At 40.9% G+C, this 21390-nt stretch overlaps 1 protein-coding gene and 1 long non-coding RNA gene across 8 annotated transcripts in view; one reads left to right on the plus strand and one right to left on the minus strand.

Moving 5' to 3' along the window:
* LOC132014254 (uncharacterized) overlaps nucleotides 1-17935 on the plus strand; it is a 268817-nt gene extending 250882 nt beyond the window's left edge. For 5 of the 7 annotated variants that reach the window (XR_009403259.1, XR_009403258.1, XR_009403256.1 and 2 more), the window contains 3 exons: nucleotides 1104-1214; nucleotides 15893-16010; nucleotides 17625-17812. This is a non-coding gene — a long non-coding RNA (uncharacterized LOC132014254). Of the gene's footprint in view, nucleotides 1-1103; nucleotides 1215-15892; nucleotides 16011-17624; nucleotides 17813-17846 lie in introns of those variants that run through there. The other 2 variants (XR_009403255.1, XR_009403254.1) reach the window with 2 other exon arrangements.
* TNFRSF11B (TNF receptor superfamily member 11b) overlaps nucleotides 14853-21390 on the minus strand; it is a 28302-nt gene continuing 21764 nt past the window's right edge. The window contains exons 3-5 of the mRNA XM_059395078.1: nucleotides 19721-19912; nucleotides 17857-18081; nucleotides 14853-16065 (exon numbers count right to left, since the gene is read on the minus strand). Coding sequence (XP_059251061.1) covers nucleotides 15677-16065; nucleotides 17857-18081; nucleotides 19721-19912 — 806 coding nt within the window. The 3' untranslated portion in view covers nucleotides 14853-15676. The remainder of the gene's footprint in view (nucleotides 16066-17856; nucleotides 18082-19720; nucleotides 19913-21390) is intronic.

A 21390-nucleotide genomic window follows, 5' to 3' on the forward strand; every position in this document is an offset into this window, starting at 1 on the left:
TCTGGCAGCCCTCTGGATGGCTCTAAGTGACGGCGGATTAATTTTATAAAAGTCTTGAACTGCTGCTAAGAGTTCTTTTTAAACCTGAAAGCAAAACAAACAAACATGAAGGCCTACAGAGCCGAGAATAAGCTCCAAGAGAGAGTGAGAGCATTGGAAATAGTTACTGAGATGGAGAAGGGGATCACGGTGTACCTTGTTTCCAACCCCACCAGCATTGTCAGCTCACCCACCTGCAAGTCCCGTGGGCCGTCTGAGCTTGGCTGGGGGGATTAGGGGGGCGTTGCAGGGAAGACGCCAGGATGGGAGGGCTCAGAGTTATTTCAGACTCAAGGCTAACATTGACGGAGACCTTGAGTTACGTCATGAAAACTGTCTGGACTTGAGGCCCCCTTATGCCAAATGCGGTTTCCAGAAAAAGGATCTGCTGCATAGTTGGAAGCCCATCAACCAAAAGTCGTCTCGTCACTTTTGTACATGAGATCTTTTCATTTGTGAAGAGTATATTATTTTGCTTAATTATGGGCTTAGACGAGATGGCATAGAGCAGCGGAAAAAGCATGAGCTGGGAGTCAGAGCGACCTGGGTCTGAATCATGGCCCTGCCATCCACCAGCTGTGGTGCCCTGGCCTGCTGGGCCTGAGTCTCCTTGTACATGAATGGAGAATAATCTTGTACTAATGACCTATAACATAGGGCAGTTGTTCCAACTGGATTGTTAATGCATGTCAAGAATCTGGTCTTATTCTGCACTTTAGACATTTAATAATCAGTAGCTAGTATTAAGAAAATATCTGACCTATAACACGGTGACATTTGGTTCACTCCAGAAAGATCTATGTAGTGGTGCATTATATATAATCTTTTTGCTGGTAAAATATACTGTTTATATTTAATTTCCATTTCCTGGTGGAATGTACTGCTATTTCATATCAAAACACCTCCCCAGGCTCCCCTTTCCTTCTAAGATGGAGCCTCACTGGTGGCCCACTAGTGCTGATTTTCAGCACCTCGACAGGTGGTTGTTTTTAAATATTTATAGCTTATTTGTAATCCTCTATGTCATGATTAATTATGCTCTTTTTTTTTTTTTTTTTCATCAGAGAGTGAGCACAGGCAGACAGAGTGGCAGGCAGAGGCAGAGGGAGAAGCAGGCTCCCTGTGGAGCAAGGAGCCTGATATGGGATTCGATCCCAGGACGCTGGGATCATGATGTGAGCTGAAGGCAGCCGCTTAACCAACTGAGCCACTCAGGAGTCCTTAATTATGATCTTCTTAAAAAAGGATGCATCCAGAAAGGAGATAGGGTTGTCTCTCTCAGTCACTCACTGCCCAAGACTTGAGTCTTTATCTCCAGTGTGGGGATCATTTTAATCCATGTATCTCACAAAGGTTTTTTTCTCTCCCCCCACCCCCCGCCAACCCTGGTAGGGGTGGGAATCAGGTAAGATCCCTAAGTGGGGAAGAATTTTCTACATTATAACAGATACGTACATTCAAGCTATGATATGGTTTTTGCTATAGATCCTTTTGCAGATAGGAACCTTCTTTGTGCTCTGGCCACCTGCCTGGGAGTCACCTTGTGGTTACTAAGAGTCTCTCGGCACCACCGGATGTTAGGGGATTGGGCAACTTTCCTGAGTAATTATCTCCTCTGACTCACGTTCCTTGCAGTCCTCATAGTGACCTGTGTACTACCAAGGATGAGCAAGGAATTTCTTCTCTGGAGTTGTTTAAGGAATAGCCTCAAACTTTCAACTTAGTCTTTTTTTACACAACTTTCAGTACTACCTACCTAGTGGCCACAGAACAAATCTGTGCAGCTGTTGGATTTCGGTTTGCGGAAACACATTTTGAGTATGTACTGCGGGAAGGACATAGACTCTCCACTCCAATGAGATTCTTTTCATGGATACCTGTCTCTCCTTAAGGCCTCATTAAGGTGGAAGAGCACAGTTAACACATAGCCTGAGTACCAAGAAGTCATCAAGAGATAACTTTTAGGTGTACTTGACCATCTTTCTTTTTCCTTGCTTTCTCTGCTTCTGGTCTCTCTCTCTCTCCTTCTCTTCCTCGCTGCCTCCCTTCCTCTTTCTCTTTTTAAATCACTTCCCTTCCCTACTTCCCTTTTACTACCCTCTTTCCCAATCAGTAGACCCACCATGGCATTCCAGGGGTAAGTCATTACCTTTGTTAGATGTATTCAGAGTGCAACAGTTGTAAATCTCCAGTCTAGGTCTGAGATTGGAATCCCTTGCTCTGTATTACAATCACCCAAAGGGCTAAAAAATACTGATGCCTGGGCTCAACTGGACTCCAGTTGAGTTAAGATCTCAGGGAGGAGTGGGGAGCTGAACCCTGGGCCTGATACTTCAAAAAGCTTTGAAAAAGTTCTAATGTGCATGAGCTTACACTGGTTGAAGATATTTGGAGAGTAAAGATATGACAAAACTATTCTAAAAATAAACTTCAAGAAGATTTATGGCTCAAAGACCTGCAATTATGTGGTTTGGACACACTTGCTTGTTTTCTATCCGTCAAATAACAACTATTTTTTGAGAACCACAGAAAGAGCAGTTGGTTATGCCCAGGCAGAGCTTCTAGGTGAGTTTCCAAGATAAGGCATGTGCTACCCTAAACACTTTAATATACATTATGTCATTCAACCTTCTCAACAAAGTTAGGAGGCCTTCATATAGGAATAAGGAAGAAACAGGGCACCAAAGGATGACTTACACAGCTCAAGGTTTGACCACTCATTAGAAGTGGAGCCAAGAGGTATGAATACAGGCATTTTGCAGTCTTCCTTTTAATTATCATGGGATACCTCCTCTCTACATTGACAGATAAGATGAAAACAGACATTTGCTGGAGCACTGGTTCTCAACCTCGGCTGCATATTAGAAGCACTGAGAGAGCTTTGCAAAAACATCCTTCACTCAGGTCACACCTTGGGACAATTAAACCCACCAGTCTCAAGAATGGGACACAGACATCAGTAATTTTTAGTGTTACAGGTGACAAAATTAAAAACTACTGAATTAGAAGAAAGAAAGAGATACAAATGAGAGGTCTGCAGATAAGCTTCCTAGGTAATACTTCACCTGAACTTGGCATGAGATGGAATAATGCCCTCCCCTTCCGAAAGATGCCCATTTCCTAATCTCAAGGACCTCTGAATATGTTACTTTATAGGACAGAGAGGAAGTAAGGGAATGAATATGTTAAGGATGTTAATTAGCTGATGTTAAAATGGGGCGTTGGCCTGTAGACCCTCTATAATCATTTGGGTCCTTAACTGCGGAAGAAACAGGCAGAGGAAGGAGAACCAGAGAGATGGTAGCATGAGAAAGACTTGGCCCAATTTAGCTGGCTTTGAAGATGGAGAACAGACTTAAGAAATGCAGGTACCCTCCAGCTGGAAAAGATAAGGAAACAAGTGCTACCGCAGAGCATCTAGGATGAAAACAGCCTTGCCAGTATTTTGCATTTAGTCTAGTGAAACTCATTCTGGGCTTCTGACCTCCAAAATCATAAGAAAATTAACTCATATGGTTTAACCCCCTGTTTGTGGTAATTTATTTCAGCTAATTATGAAATTATCATCGTGCCTTAAAAAGGAAGGGTTTGGAGAAACATGTGGTGAGTGTGAAAAATACCCATTTAGCCGCAGATACAATTTTCTGTGTCTAGTTCTCTATGTACTGTACACCTCACATCTATAGCTTGCACTTGAGCCAGGATTCAAACCCAAACCTTTTGACTCAATCAGTGCTCATTCTCATACTGTGTACTTTTCCTTAAGACAATAGTGGTTTTTCTGATCTCGCCTTTGAGAAAAAGGCAAGGAAGCATAATGTCACAGGGGATCTTATACCACAGAGAAAACAGATTCTCATTCAAGCTACTTAGAGGAACAAATCATCTATGATTAGTTGGATGTTTAAGGAAGATTGATCTGATAGTTGTGTGAAGAAGGATTGAAGTAAATGAAGGTAGGGGTAGACAGATGAGTCAAGAAGTTCCACAACAACTTAGGCTCCTGAGAGTTTGAATTCTGAATGGCGGTGGTGTGGTGGTTGTAGGAGTTGAGAAGACAGGAGGAATCCAGGAAACCTGGAGAGGAAAATCAACCCAAGGGAAATCACGCTACTTGAGAAGGGCAAAGGAAAAACAGAGTCAAAGACAGCTCCAGGTTTTCAGCTGTGGCAGACTGAAAGAGTGGTTGGCAGTGCCCTTGACAAAACTGAAGGTGCAAGAAAAACAGAACAAATTTGGGGAGTGGGATCGGATAGAGCAATGGTGTTTAATAAAGAATTTGATTGGCCTTTGTTCTTGGGAGGGAGACGCTAATCCTTGGACAATCCCAAGTGATAAAGAATATCATTTTTATGCTAATAAAATGGCTCAAGGCAGGCCCCTGGATACTTTTAGTGTCAGGGCTGGTCCAAGAAAGACCACCCAAGGTGATGAGAGAGTTGCTTGGCATCTGTAGAATGGAGGATGGGTGGAAATTGAGTTTAATCAGTCATGGTCATGCAATGAAACCCCAATAAAAACTCCAAACAGTGGAGCTTTCTGGTTAGTAAACATCTCATTGGTGTGCTGGGAGGGTGATTTGTCTGATTCATCCAGGAAAGGGCCCAGAAGCTCCATATCTGGAACCCTCCCAGATCTTAACCCTAGGAGTATCCCTTATTAAAAAAAATATAATCATAAATATGGTGCTTTCCTGAGTTCTGAGAGTCATTCCAGCAAGTCATCAAATCTGGGGACATGGGGAACCCCTTTTTTATAGCCAGTCTTCCAGAAGCTTCCATGGCCTGAATAGTCCTGAGATTTGTGGCTGGTGGCTAACCTCTGAAATGGAGGCAGTCTTGTAGAGGACTTTACCCTTAACCTAGGAGTCTGTCAGAATTGGATTTCTGTTCACCCACCTGTGATAGAAACAAAATATGTGGTTTCCCCTCAATACTAAGGCCAAAAGTGAATGCTGAGATCATTAAATATAACATTAAAGTACTCACACCATGATTCTTCTTTGACCATTCTGACCTCTCCAATGGCTTTGTGTCCGAAGGATAGAATGAAATATTGGGGTCTAAAAGACAAAATGGAGTTTCTGTTACTCACTTGCAATGAAATGGTGGGTATGTAACTCATTCTCTTTGGGCCATAGCCCTTTATCTTTAAAATGGAAATATTAAGACCTAATTTGTACAGCTGTTAAGAGAATGAACATAAAAATCTAAGATCTTGGCACGTGACAGGTGTTCAGTGACTATAATTTCCAGCTGTCCTTTAGGATTATTTCCAATTGGAATGGTTCTTTCTGAGCAAGATTTTCTTTTATCCCGATCATCAAGAAGTTGTCAAAGTGATTGACGTGGCTTCAGTGAACACGCAGTGAACTATGTGACCTCGGGGGGGATATGCTGACTCAACTTCTCAACCGTCAGTGGCTGTTAGAGAGCTTCATCTTAAAGAGGGTCTTACTATAATTGAAAAATTCACAACGTCTGCTCTGGGGAAGGGAGGACACCCATTCAATGCCTGTATCTGCTGTCACTACGATGCCAGAACAGCTTGCTGCCACATGTGTTAAAACCCATCTTGGCCGCAGGTGTCCGGTGTCTGTGCTCTGAATGGCGCCATTACTATGGGCACATTTAAGCTTCAGTCACTTGCCCAGGGATATCCAGCATATCTGGGGCCCAGAATGAAAGCCAGGCCTGTGGATGCCTCCTTGTCCCCTCAACAGACTCCTCCTGACTTGCCTCTCTTCCATTTTGTGGTGAAGTGGTTACATTTCTGCACCAAATAACCAGCAGACTTTCCTAGAGGAACGCTGTTTTTCATTTCCCTCTGGTGATCCCACAAAATGGTTGGGTGTCATCCCTCCTGTGAATTCATCTCTTGTGAAGAATACGTTTAAAAAACAAAAAACACTTGTTTACTATGCCAGGTGCTGGGATAGAAACTTATGTGGGATGACCAGATAAGCTTCTGAGGTTTTATTCTGTCAATTGTGCAGACAGGAAGGCTGAGTCCCAAAGCAATCACACTATTTAGAAGAAGAGATGGGATTTAAAATGAGGTGTGTCTCACCCCTAATCCTTTTTTCCTTTGGGGAAGACTTATTAACCTGTGTGGGAAAGATGGCTCCTTATTTCTGAGGTAGAATCTGCTCTTATTTTTCTTTTATTCCCAGACCCCGTCACATTTATTTTTTTCTAGAAACTTTGTTATGACATTCCCTATTCTTTAAATGTGGCTTAGTCAACAGAGCATATTTTCAAATAATTCGGAAAAGAGACTATGCCAGCTACACCCAAGTGCCGGTCTGTTGGCTTTAAGTTTTTTTTTATACCCAGTCTCAACTCCAAGGTTGGGGTTTAAACAGAAATTTATTCTGGAGGCGTTAGCAAAGCTTACTTCTTTTGCCATCCCCTCTTAGTAAGCAAATCCTGGATGCGTTCCTTGCCACGAGTGCCTAATGGCAGAGTACATCTTGTCACCATCCAAGGCAGGTCCTTTTGAGTGGCATGTTCTCGTGGCTGGAGGGGAAAATGTGATCCAGATCCCACAAAAAACAGATGGAGTTTTCCATGCAAAACCATTACTCTTGGATTCCTGGCTAGAGGATTTCTGTTTTTCAAAATTGTGGGTTTATCCCCAACCCGCGTCCCCGGCCTTCTTGACTCTTGCTGTCTTTCTTTCCCAGGAGTGATGTTGGGTTTCTCCAGCTTAAATCCAGAGATGTAACTGGGATAGATCATTGGAAGGAAGTATAAGACTCGAGACAGCTGTGACTACATCAGGCAGATATTACATCCAGTGCAAGCACTGTATAATAATAGAAGTCCTGGATAAAAGAATGGTAGATGTCAGGGGAAAGAAGCTGAAGGCTGCTGGCTTTTAGAAAAATGATGATGATTTGATTACTGGGTTGTTCGGGATTTAATGAGATGATGTCTGTAATGGTCTTAAGGGTAGGGCTTTGTTCCATGCAAGTTCTCAATAAACAGCCTTTACTCTGAGTACCAGGGTCAGCGTAGAAACAATGGCAAATCAGAGGAATTGGTGATTTCCTAGGTTTTGCCTTCATACAACATTGTTTTCTAAGAACCTAAATGGACCCAGATCTAACAGAAAACCATTTAATAAATTATAATGATGATTATTATTTCTGTTGATATTATTAGCATAACATCAGCATCAAGGGAGACAAATTGTCAGGTGCTAAATGCAATGACTGATACATGCACAGTGGGATTAAACGCACTCCAAGAGAGAAAGCTGGGGGTTTCCCGTCTTTGTTAAGAGAAGCACAAAGTTAAACAGGACTCTTGATAGTACTGAGAAGCTCTGAGATCTGATAGCAGCTGTGCAATTTAATGCAGCCTCATTTGGTCCTCAAGGATTAGATATAATAATATTTCCCAAAGTTGCCCAATAAGAATTCTAACACCCAAGCCCTGACCTAGGGAGGATGCTAGGGAATGTACAGTTTGAACAAACAATCCCAAGTGATACTTGTGATTAGGTAAGTTTGGTAAACACTAGGTTGGAACAATCTACAAAGGCCATGTGCTCAAAAATTCCAGGAAAGTAAGAGTTTCTATTAAAGAAACCATTTTTGCCCAATCTCAATGACAGAGTGAGAGCTATTAAATCCTGAAATTGGGTTCCGTTGGCTGTGTGTGTGTGTGTGTGTGTGTGTGTGTGTGTGTACACAAGTATGCACGTGTGTGCATACATGTGCATGTACGTGGTGTATGTTCACATGTGTGCTTTGCTTGTGTTTACATGTATGCATGAATGCTCGCATGTGTGTGTGTTGGGGGCATCAGTATAGCAATGAGATAGTTTAAAAACGCTTGAATCCGAGGTCATCACTCTCCAGGTTAGTTTAGGAATGGCTGAACCAAGAAGGCAAGAGAGACGAATAGATGACCTCATGTTGTCTCTCAGGAACCTATGATTCCATGAGAATGACACAGGTTTTATGCATGATCTGTCCTGTTTACCTCCTCTTGCCTGAAGTCAGTGAGTCATGAAAAACCAAAATTACTATTGAAATGTCAATTTGGAAGATGTCTTTGTTTTAGTTAGAAGGATTTTTGTGGAAATATGACTTAAGCTTTTGTGTCTCAGAAGATGAGGTGGATTTCCCTGGGAAAAGACTCAAGAAAACCCAAGGAAATGGGAGACTTACTTTGTATTAAATATTTGGAAAAAGACAGGAATCTCAATCCATTAGTCATAACCAAATGCCCAGTGATGGTGCTCCTTCTCTGATGACTCTCCTGGAAAGATTAACGGTTCTTTACTGTGACATTTCCTTTCCACTCTGGGCCCACCTGCAGTCTGAGTTGCATATTTACCTCAGCCATTTACCTCATGGCTGAACTATTCTAGTAGTCAACTCTTCTCATTTAATAATCTCTAACCTATTTCCGCTCCAATCCATTCTAGATACTCCTGCCAGAATAATCTTGAAATTCTACTTTGCAGACATCAATACCTTTCTTAAAACTTCAATGGTTTCTGTTGTGGTCATAGGTAAATTTTATAAAATTAAAGATTCTCAGATGGCTAGAACCTCACAATCATCACAGTTAGCTCCTCAAATCCAAACACCTTTGTCTGACATGCAAAGACCTCTTATTTACTCTCTCTTAGTCAGGACTCCAGGTTACAGAAATTGGCTTGGAGGAGAAGAGAAAGTCAATGGTTCACAAAACCAAATGACAGGAACAAAAGAAGTTGCTAGAACCAGGGGCTTGAACATCATCGGGATTCTTTGCTTGTCTCTTCCTCCTTATTCTCTCTGATACTTCCCTTTCTCTGTGGCCTTTGACAACTTTAGGCTGAAACTTTTTTTTTTTTAAGATTTTATTTATTTATTTGACAGAGATCACAAGTAGAGAGGGAGGCATAGAGAGGAAGGGAAGCAGGCTCCCTGCTGAGCAGAGAGCCTGATGTGGGGCTCAATCTGAGGACCCTGGGACCATGACCTGAGCCAAAGGCAGAGGCTTAACCCACTGAGCCACCCAGGTGCCCCAGGCTCAAACTTTTATAGATTTTCATTGGATGTCAAAAAATTTTCTTGAAGTGATTCCAAATGCACACATCCTAAGGAAAATCTTTCACTGAATGCCTTGGGGGTAGCGAAAGGAAGAGCTGGGTGTACAGAAAGAGAGGCTGTTATTGCCAAGCCCCATTGGAACAAGGTGGTTGAGTTGGGCTGGGTGGGAGAGAGCAGTTACCTAAAAGAAGGAGGTAATTACCAGACTAAACTGAAGAGTTCTAGGTAGATAAAGCAGTTAGTTTCACAACTTACAGGGTGTTACTAATAAACTTCATTGAGCTTATTTTATAGTACTCTAAATTTTTGTATAAACTACATCAGTCTAGGCAATGCTTCCTCAACATGTTATGTACATTTTTGCCTTCATGGCTTTTCCAATACAATTCTTTATATCTACATCCCACCTCATTCTCTCGGCCTAGATGTGCCTATAAGACCTAGCCGAAGTTATTGCTTCTTGGCCTGCCCTGGGCTTCAGAGATGACAGTTGACGAATGTACCATGTTTATGCGATTCGATTGGTACTAAGTATAGACTGTCTGATATTAGCGATTACTCAGCCTTGTGTACATCCTGTCTCTCCAAATGGATTCTAGCCATCTTCAGGACAGATGTATTTAAACTCAGTTGCAGGGGTAATTTCTGCTTGTTATTATTAGTGTTAAATCCCTGTTTTATAGTTTCCTAGATTTGAGGAGAAAGAAATTTAGAAAATAACAGCAAGAAAGTCAAAGAATTATCCAATATATCCAATATCAACAGTCATAATTACACTAATTAAAGGGATAGAAGCCACTGTTTTGAACTTTGATCAAGAGAAGATAATGATAAAAGTATGTCCCTCAAAGACTGAGTTTGGACATCAGTATAGGAAACATCTCCAAAGGTGTTAAGCGTTTTGAAAAGGAGCTACTCCTAGAGCTGTCGGTCCCTGCATTGGCAAAGAAGAGCATAGAGTTTTCTGTTCTCAGAGCTCTCCCTTTCTCTCACACCTATTTCTATAACTGAGCATAAACACCTTTGTGTTTGACAGGGGTAGTTTCACAAATAGCAAACTAGAACAACCCAAGACTATGTTCCTAGTAGTAATGATAGAATGCTACTATATCTCTTGTTTAGAACTGGGTATAAAGTGTACTTTATTTAGTACTAAAATTTGGCACTCAAAAGTATTATTTTCAATGGAACAAATTAGATTTTCAATATATGCATAAAATACTGAAAGTAGTCTGTTGAGTAAGATGCCTAACAAAATAGGTAGAATGGAATGATCATAGTTAATAAGTAAAAACTTCTTGGAATATTTCATATAACTGGTCTGGAATAAGGATTTCAAAATTATTTCTTGGTCTGTATTCTTTAGTCCATAAAACGAATCCATCAAAAATACTTCACATCTTGTGTAAGATTCAGGATGAACAAGAGGACACAGTTGGTCTGGATCATGAAGATAGTTTTAACTCCCATCCAGTCTTTCACACCAAGTTTTGAAACAACAGAATTGACCAGGTTCTAATTTCCTCCTGGGAATAATGCAGAGAACTTGAATTGGTGATATTCTCCAACCTATGACAAAAACAAACTAAATTCACCTTCATGACTTTATAAAAGAAAAAAAAAAACCTGATTGGGTATGTAGTACCAAGATTGAACCCTAATGTGACTGTAGACTTTGGGTGATATTGATGTGTTCGTGTAGGTTCATCAGATGTAACAAATGCTCAGCTGGGGTGGGGGATGTTGAGAGTAAAGGAGGCTATGCATGTGCAGGGGCAGGAAGTATGTGGGAAATCTCTGTACCTTCCCTTCAAGTCTTCTGTGAACCCCAAACTCTTAAAAAAGTCTTAATTTAAAACAAGCAAACAAGCAAACACTCATTAGAGACCTGACACAGAGCAAATAACTGACCCAAAATCTTAAGAGAGTTTGCACCCTTTCTGTTGCTTTGCAACCTTGGCAGCTTCTCAGATAAAATTTGAAATTAGTCCCATATTCAGAGGGCAAGGGGAGACTGAAGAAAGACACAGACCACTCTAAGTGGTAGGCAGCAATCTTAATAAGCAAGGGAATTACATACAAGGCTTATCTTGGGCAGCTGCGAGATGAGTAGATCTCTGCACCTGCCTGCCAGATTCTTAAAGTTTAGGAGACTGTAGCAGGGTACTGTCATGTATTGAGTTAATAAGTTCCCAATAACACTTTGTTGTCTTGGAGCTACATCCTAGAAATGGCTCCCACCATGGGAATGGTGGGAAGAACTTATGTTCCAAGGACAGGAGACTAGGTGAGGAGCCTCTGATTGTATGTTCAAGCTCTCAGGTCAACCAGTGATCACGTCCACTTGATGATCTCCTCCAATGCTTTTGCAGGTTCTTTCTCCATGAAGTCTATTGAGTACTCACAGAATAGACCAGAAAGAACTGCAAGATCTTGGAGGGAGGGGCAGTAGTCCTGCAGTGGGGGTAAGACCCCTCACCCAGAAGAATAAAAACATTAATGTAGCAGGGGAAAAGGAAAACCCACTGGCTTTAGAACATTGGTGAGCACTCATTACAGCTGAAGAAAGGGAACGGAAGGTGGGAAAAGTCTGTTCTTGGGGCAAGGGTCAAGATTAAGGGCTGAACCCACAACTGGCAGACTTCAAGTGACAAGTAACAGCAAAATGCCATTGGACAAAGGATGGGAAAGGAACAAGAATGTGTAGACAGAAGCTTTTTGAAGAGTAGCTCAAGGGGAAGATCTAAAACTCATGTAGACATTGCTCTGATACACATCCACCCCCCTAAAAACAAGCTTTCTATAGGAATTTGAAATTTCTGATGCACTGAGTATAACTATTGCAAAAAGAAAAGAAGAGAGAAGAGTAGAGGAGAGGGGAGGAGAGGAGGGGAGGGGAGGGGAAAGGGGAGAGAGAGAAAGAAAGAAAGAAGGGGCACCTGGGTGGTTCAGTGGGTTAAGGCCTCTGCCTTAGGCTCAGGTTATGATCTCGGAGTCCTGGAATCAGTCCCCGCATCAGGCTCTCTACTCAGCAGGGAGCCTGCTTCCTCCTCTCTCTCTGCCTGCCTCTCTGCCTACTTGTGATCTCTCTCTGTCAAATAAATAAATCTTTAAAAAAAAAAAAAAGAAAGAAAGAAAAAGAAGGAAGGAAGGAAAGAAAGGAGGGAGGATGGGAAAGGAAGGAAGAAAGGGAAAAAGAAGTTGGCGGAATTAGTGAGGAACTAATTGGATTAATGCAAATCCTTCCATTACAATTCTAGCAGAAGGAAAGTCATGACCTATCCAGGTATATAAACTATTCACCTGTCTCTACTGACCTACTCAATGCATTTGGCTTTTTTTTTTTTTTAAAGATTTTATTTACTTATTTGACAGAGAGAGATCACAAGCAGGCAGAGAGGCAGGCAGAGAGAGAGGAGGAAGCAGATCCCCCACTGAGCAGAAACCGTATATAGGGTTCAATCCCAGGACCCTGGAATTATGACCTGAGCCAAAGGCAGAGGCTTTAACCCACTGAGCCACCCAGGTGCCCGCATTTGGCTTTTAACAGAAAAATTATGAGACACACAAAAAAGGCAAAAAAAAGCCAATATGCTCCCGTGTGACAGAGTAATCCTCAGAAATAATTTTCAGCTTTACTATAAAGTGGAAGTAATTAAGACAGTGTGGTATTGGTGGAAGGGCAGATTTACAGATAAATGGAACAGAAGAGAGAATCCAGAAATAGACCCACACAAATATAATCAACTTACTCTTAGCAAAGATGCAAAAGCAATTAAAGAGAGAAACGCTAGTCTTTTTAAGAAATCATGTTGGAACAACAGGAGGACCGTAAGTAAGGAAGGCCCGTGGGGGTTGAGCTTCAATATTTCACATCTTATGTAGACATTAACTCAGTTACAAAGGTTCATGTCACCAGTAGTCATGCTGATATCACTGGCCCCTGATATGATGTGAGAAGGGCCATAACATACATGATACTCTTCCCCCCAGATCCTTAACGTCAGTCTATTCATGAAAAAGCATCAGAAAGACTGAAATTGAGTCACATTTTACAAAAGAGCTCATTAGGGATACTTCCCATTGTCTTTTTAATGATGCTGTGAATCTAAAGTTGCTTTAAAATTATAAGTTTTTTTTAAAAAAGAGAAATGGACGTATAGTCACATGCCCTATTTCCCTTGGAGGAGAAGGTTGAGGCAGAGTGAACCCAAAGTAGCAACCAGGGAAGCCAGTAAAATTGGCATCTGTGATTTACACTCAATGCCATTAACTTCCAGATGTTTTCAAATGTTTCTCCAGCCTAGTTGGTTGGAGGAGGCCATTTTGTTTTCTGGAAAGAGGAACTTTGGTAGAAGAGCAGGAGCCTCTGAAGGGGAGAAGGCTTCTTGTCAATCCTGTTCTGCTCCCTATACCCTTAGCCCTTAGTTCCCACAATTTTTTTTTTTTTTTTTTTCACTTCAGGTGTTGCCAGGTTGGGATTCTGATTCTCTGGGTTTGAGCCTCTTGAATTCTCCTTAGCTTTTAATTTCCCCAGTATTAGGAGTTTGTGTGGTATTTAACCAGAGCTGCCCTTCTGTCAGCATGTCCATAACTGATGTGTTTTCACACAGGTAGGGTTGATCAGCACCAATGTTATATATACTCTACGTCATAGTCTTACCTTTGTTGCCTACCCCATGATTGGTGGGGGTGGTGGTGAGGATAGACCCTGTTCACAATGAAAACCCCCTTTTGGGAATTGCTACTAAAAAACACAGACCCACACTGGCCATGTCCTTACACCCGTCCCAATCTGAGACTCTGGACAACCAGAGTCTCTATCCCAGGAGTGTAAATTTGGAACTGAAAGATACAGGAATGAAAGACTAAGGAGAAAGTGTAGGAACTTTGGTCCCCAAGGGGCCCACAGTTATTTTAATTCTGTTCTTTCTGAGGCTTGGATACAACGTGTATCAGTTTTCTGTAGTTGTTGTGGCAAACTACCACACACTGAGTGGCTGAAAACATTAATTCTTCCATGAATAAACATTAATAAAAATACTAATTCTGTCATAGCTCTGGAGGCCAGAAGTCCAAGATCAAGTTGTCAGCAGTGCTGTACTCCCTGCAGAGGCTCGGGGGTCGAATTTGTTGTCTTCCTTGGGTTCCTTGGCTTATGGCTTCATCACTCCCATCGCTGCCTCTGTCTGCACATCTTCTCTGTCTTTCCCCTTTCTGTGTCTCTTATAAAGACACGGGCCGTTGGATTTAGGGCCCACGAGGATGATTTCCTCATCTCGATATCCTTAATTACATCTACAAAAACCCCTTTTTCTAAATAAGGTAACATTCAGAGGTTATGATGTGAAGATATTTTGGGGGAGCTTCATCATTAAACCCAATACACCACCCTTCCAATTAGTTTCTTAAACTAAATCGTGTCAGTTTCCATTACTTGCAACCAAAAAATCCCCCCCAAAAACAACAAAAAAACCTCTAGTTTGGCCTCTCGGTGTTAGCCATGTAGTTGTAACTGGTTTGTACGACCTATATACTAAGATTGACTTCAGAAATTCTCCGATTTCAATGTAGTAAGAGTTACTTTGGAATTTATTAAGAATACAAGTTTCTGCCTTCCTCTTCAGTTTCTCAATAAATTGGTCCAGGAATCTGCATTTTTAACACTTCTCAGGTGGCCCCAATGATAAAAGAACAGGGAAAATCGTGGAAGCTCAGACCCATTAACATCCCTTTCAAATAAAAGCAAGAGGAAAACCAATGAAAAATAACTTGAAAACTTTAATGATGTTGTTTAGATAGTAAAAACATAGAATCTTTTAAATAAAGTACATTCAATTTCTCAGAGCATCTAATATTCAGATAATTTATATTTCATACACTTTCCAACATTAAACAATTGACTAAATAATGCGTTTTCTATAAAATGATATTACAGCTTATACAGTAAAAGTATATCACAAAAACACTCCACACAGGAAGAATGGCAGTACCTATTAAGAGATGCTATAAACTTTCCATTAAAAAATATATTTTATCTCTCATTTGTCAAAATAATAAACAGAATATATATTTTTCTTCCTAAACTTGTCTTACACGACTTCCCTTTAGGATGATAATATGTACAAACCTTATATCTGAATGAATATAAATAGAAATACTGTAATAGTGTTACAGATATATTAGTAACTCTTACAGAAAAAAAATATGGCTTTCTAATAAAAGCCTCTAGCACAGCTGAAATCTCAAAGCTATTTAAGTTAGACATTCCCATACTTAGTAAGGCACAATGGATCTCGTTCCTTATTTCCAGTTGAATTACTGTGAGCAGTAATGAGAGAAAATATAGTCAGTAGATACAAGACCAGATCTATCAGTTGGATAAACTATTTGGGGTTTATTGAAATTTTAGGGGAGATGTTCGTTCTTTCTCCACACCATTGTTTCTTTTTGCGCCTTGTGGGCAAATCTAGTCCTTGGTGATGAGAAAGAAATCACTGCATCCCCCTCAAGTGCCTGAGAAACAGTTTACTCATTCATTGGATCTGGTCCATTGTGAAGAAATAGCCCAGTGGCCATTTCCGGTTATAAGCAGCTTATTTTGACTGATTGGACCTGGTTCCCTATCATTTCTAAAAACAGCTTCTGATATAATCTGTACATGGTGAAGCTATGAAGGAACCTGATGGTCTTCTTCAGGCTCTGAGTGACAGCTTTGGGGAAGTGGTATGTTTTCAAGTGCTTCAGTGCATGCATTAAGGCCTTCAGGGTGTCTTGGTCGCCATTTTTTATTCTCCACAGGCTGAGCAGCTTCAGAATCTGCTCGCTTGATTTGCATGCCTTCAACGTCTTCTCGATGTCTTCTGCTGGGACTTTCTTCCCCGGCAAGCTTTCCATCAAACTGCGGAGCTGCTCGAAGGTGAGGTTTGCGTGTCCAATGTGCCGCTGTACACTGTTTTCACACAGGTCGATATCTGCATCAAGCAAAAGCCCGAAGAGACAGTCACATAATATATATTCTAAAGCCACCACCACAAAATAACCATGAGGCAGAAGGAGGTTCTCCCAGAATTTCATAAATTTATTTTAAGGATAATCTTCTCCTTCCTTTTTATAGGGAGGGGGAGGCTGAGGGATACTAGATCTTTGTGAGACCTGAGTTGAATATTATTTCATGTTAGAAAGGGTAAAGTGCTTTATGTATTGTAGGCATCCAACAGAGCTTTGTGAAAAGCCCTAATTTTGGAAATGAACAGTAGAAAACTATAGATACATCACTCTCAGTTTTCTAAGAAAAATTGGAAAAATTAAAACCATAACATTTCAGAAAAATAGAAATAAAGTATTCGACTTAGCCATTTTGTAATATGAACTTTCATTAGTGGATATCTGATATACAACCCATTTGAAGAGTTAGGTGTGACAAATGGTCTTTAATAAATAGGGCCAGAGAGTTACTGTGAAGGAGGAGGAGATCTGAAAAACCCAACAGAATGAGGACAAACAACGGTAGGATTCATATGGCCTAGAGAATATTTCAATAATGAGCTGGGACATTAATGTAAGAGGGGGTATCTAACGTTTTCATTAATGACACGAGTCATTTACTGTCTGTGAGCCCTAAGGCAAGTCAGTTCATCTTTTTGGGCAGAAATGTCCTTCTTTATAAAATAGAGAGTTTGGCCCCTTCCAATTCTAACAGTCTCTGTTTCTCTATCCCACCTTCCCCGCACCCCCCCCCCTTTTTTTTTCCTGCTTCAGGGCTAATTATACTTTCAAAGAATACATTTTGTTTGCCAAGGACATAAGAAAACTTTACTCTGCAGAGGTGAAAGTCAAAAATCTTAGTCTCCTAAAATAATAGGTTTCAGTTTCAGATGTTTGAGGCTCTTTGGGAAGTGTAAGATTCTTCAGTTATCCAACTACAGGTAAAGAGCAGATGGGTTTCTCACGGATACTGTCTGCATTATGGAAATCTTCCTGCCCTTTCTGGCAGGTGCTCCCAGTGCTAACTGAAGTCAGAACTCTTTGCACTGTATATCCTAAAGCTTACCGTCCAGTCCACACTCGAAGAAACTTCCTTTTCCCCTTGGATTCTTTCCCATCCACACACACACACACACACACACACACACACACACACACACACTGGTTCTAAAGAAGACTTTTTCAAATAAAACTCTAAAACATGACAATCCTTGGTTTCAACTAGCCCTTTTCTCTCAGAAACACTTTACAGACCTCATCTCATTAATCCTCACACTACAGGCTATTAAAATGGTAATTTTAAAATAGGCTATGTTGTGAGGATTAATGAGAGGACATCTGTAAGACACTTGGAGGCCTCTGGAGAGAATCACCAAATAAATACAAATACAACAGAGCTTCTTGGTGGAAATGCAAGATAAGATCCAAAGTGTGTAAGGAACATCTACGTAGGCCAGAGAGGATGTTAATGAAACCACTACGGGATCTAGAGGTGGAATCCCCGAGGTGTAGTCCCATAATTGAAATGGACTGTCTCTTGTTTCAGAGTGTTCAGTGTACTTTAAAGAGCAGTCCGGGTGTGGAGGAGATGAGAAGAAAAACCTTGAGGCCGCTCTAGGGATAGCTTCTACACCATCACTTGGCGGAAACGTTTTAGTTCAATAATAATTCCCAAAGGGAAACATTGTTCACACAACTAAACAGGTGCACGTCTTCTTGTTTATGGTAAATGGGTGTCTTTGATTTCTGCTTGATTTGCTTATTTCAGGTTACCCTACCTTGGAAGATCTTCTTGACCATATCTTGATCTTTGTTTTGATGCTTCCATAACTTCAGGAGCTGGAAAGTCTGTTCTTGTGAGCTGTGTTGCCGTTTTATCTTCTCCACGCTCTCTGCATTTACTCTGGTGCCCGGCAAATTGTCAACCAGGATACTGAGCCAGTTAGGGGTGAACTTTGTAGGAACGGCAAACCTGAAGAATGCCTCCTCACATAGGGTAACATCTAAAGGTGGGAAAACCAAGATTTACTTAGCAACTGGATTCCGCGAGGTCTGGTGGCCAATAAATAAATAATACCAACACAATAGGGAGTTTACCCAAGTTGAATGTGTTAGAACGTGAAGTTCAGATAAAATCAACTCTCTGTTGCTTGTCTTAATGGCAGATTGTCAACCCAATTGCGCTTATGTCCTCTCTAAAGTTCTTTTAGGGCATTGAAGGGAGAGAATTTAACAAATGTCTAAGGGAAATATTGCTATAAACAAACTGCAGCAAAAATTCTATGACTTGATGTACATGTTTACATATTTTAATGTAAATATTAAACATCCTGTTAAAGGGTTGCCTAGCATCCATAACTTACTTTTTTTTTAACCAATGTCAAAACAAATATAATTACTGTCTTTTGAGGAGTGTGAAAAGTAATCTGGAGTAGTGTACTGTTTTCTGCACACATGTAAACACAGAGTTTACCTTTGAGAACAAGGGTGGATATAGTTGTAGAAGCATACATTAAGTGGGGAAATAACACAGAAAATACACCGTTAAGAAAAGAGGTACAATGGCCTGAGTGTCTGGGTCGAGTCTATTTATCTCAGGGATCAAGAGTTTGTTTTCGGATTCATCAGACTTGGGTTTGAATTCTGACTGTCACTTCACCACCTACACTGAACCTAAGCAATCTTCACAGTGTTTTTGTAAAGATTAAAGTTCCTGTAGGAGAGGTGCCTGGCTCATAGTGAGTGGTTAATGAATGATAAGAATAAAACTGAGAATGAATTAAATAAAGAGAATGTTTAAAGTTAGAACTCGCCCCTCTTACCACTCCTACCCTCATCCCATTGTTTGAATAGGAAAGCAGAAAGGCAAAATGACTTGATGAAGATTCTGATTACAGGATGAAAACATGTTGGAACTGGGTGTGAAACTTAAAAAACTCAGCCCTCATTCCTACGTTCCAGATTCTTCTATGTCACACGTGAAGATGGTTAGGGGGAGTCAAGCTAGTTAAATGATAAAAGGGAGGTCATCTTTGGCGAGATGCATCCTTGATGGAAGGTCTGAGATTAGTCTAGTGGCACGAATGACACCACTGTCAGAAGGATCCACATAATGAGTGTGGAGCTGGTGATGCTTCCTGAACACACAGAGTTTAGGACAACCAGAGAAATCAATCGCTTCCATGCAGTCGAGGCAGCGTGACACCATAGGTAACAAAGCCAGCTTTGCCTTGTCTGGTTTGTTACCAGTTTATGTCATAATGCTTCTTAGTTGACAGATTTTATCCCTTTTTTGGGGGGGCAGTTTTTAATCTTAAAAAGTAATAAAAATGCATTATTTACCAAAAACTCTATAATTCGGACTGATAATGTGGCCTTAGATGTCATCTTTACACCACCTCTTTCCCAGTGGGTAAGATCTGACTCAGGTGTAAAGGGAGAAAGTCAAGTTTGGGAGCAAGATCACGACACGGTGAGACCTCCAGAGAGGTACTGACTTGTGGCGTTAGGCGATGCCGAGAATAATCTTAGCCGACAGACATTCAAGAATGGAAAAATAAGAGTTTCACTAAGAAGGGAGCCAGAGGGTCTTGCATTCAATTCAGAGGGGATACAAAGGCTGACATCTTAAAATATAATTACCTATTCCACATTTTTGAGTCGGTTCACTGTTTGCAGAACATACATTGTCATGAGTTGCATTTCCTTTCTGAATTAGAAGGAGACCAAATGCACTGCAGTCTGTGTGTTTTCTACACGGGGCTTTAGATGATGTCTCATTCGAGAAGAACCCATCTGGACATCTTCTGCAAACTGTATTTCGCTCCGGGGTTCCTACAGAAAATACCAAGCAATTTAGCACCTTCTTCTCAAACACTTTCACAGCAGACAGTTCCTCTTAAGACAGATTTGGAAAGACTTTTCACTTGGTTTTTACTACTGTTATGTTGCCCAAAACTTCAGGCGTTTTTCACTTCATTAGAGACCGAAACCTCTACAGGTAGGAGCCCCCCAGGCAGTCTCCCTTCCCTGGAACACACACACAAGTGTGTTTTGCCGTTACCTACAGAACATGAAATCAGAGGGAAGGAAAGAGTAAGGGTGTTCATTTGTTCAGCCTCTGCTGTAGCATGGGAGAGGCCTCACTGTCAGCTAGATTCTTCATGCATTTTTTTCTGGAAAATCATGAAGATAAGGGCTGCCTGTCTGCGGTCATATCATTCTTTGCAATCAGTACCCACAGAACGCTGGGTTGTTAAATTTCATTCGGTGCCTCCCGAAGTCCTGTCTTTCCTGAATCCTAATTGTGAAGCAACTCGTAAGTATGCTAACCTTGAGAAGTAAAAATTTACAACATTATAATAAACTTTTGAAGGTGGCAATAAAGTTGGTCACCGATTCAAAAGCGTAAGCCTGCTGTTAAGCTACCCAGTAAATGGGAGATGATATACTGTTTGCTTAAACTATTGAGTTTTTAAAAGAGCAGGGTCATTAAAATTTCAGGGAAGGGTGATTGCAAGGGCATTTTATTTCATGTTGGAAAGAGACCTGATAAGTGTGGAGAACTGGCTGGTAAGAAAAACTTGAACCAGTCAACAACTGAAGATAAATCCCCTCAAACCCTTGACTCTATTGTGCGTGGCTGCATTTTACAGAACAGTGTATTTGCATATGAAAATACCTCCATCTAGTGTAAGCTACTTGAACAGATGCAGACTTCAATATTCAAATGTAGCTTTTCCAGCCAATTCCGGCTCAGGCGAGATAACAAATACAAAAGGGACATATGAAAGCTACAGAAAGTTAATAAACTTCATTTATTAAAAATTCAAGCCCCTCATCTCATTGTATCAAGACCAGAAAAAAGAAAGAAAGAAAGAAAGTAAAAATGGTTTGGTTCTAATTTCAGCTCCGGCTTCTTCTAAAGGGATGGATGATGCGTTGATCAGTAAAAATGACAAAGGACTGGCAGGAAAAAAAAAAAGAGGAAGGGACAAAACATGGTCTGAATCTTTCCCACGCTATCTCTGGCATGGCAGTGACATCATGTTAAGGAAGACTTTACACAGAAGTCTAATTTTTTTGTCTTGTTTTGTTTAATACTTTCTTCCTACACCTCCCTCCTTCAACGGGATCCAGCTGCACACCAGGTCCTACAATATCAAAAGCAGAGGTATTTGGCGAGGACTCCATAGTATTCTCCCACTGCAAACACACTGGGAATCAGTGGACTTGGCCATCTGGATCCAAGTCTCCCTCTGCCAACTACCACATGTTCTGGAAAGCCAACGGCACAATGAAGAATCTTAATC

This window comes from Mustela nigripes, chromosome 3 (genome assembly GCF_022355385.1).
Source record: "Mustela nigripes isolate SB6536 chromosome 3, MUSNIG.SB6536, whole genome shotgun sequence".
NCBI classification, from domain to species: Eukaryota; Metazoa; Chordata; class Mammalia; order Carnivora; family Mustelidae; genus Mustela; species Mustela nigripes.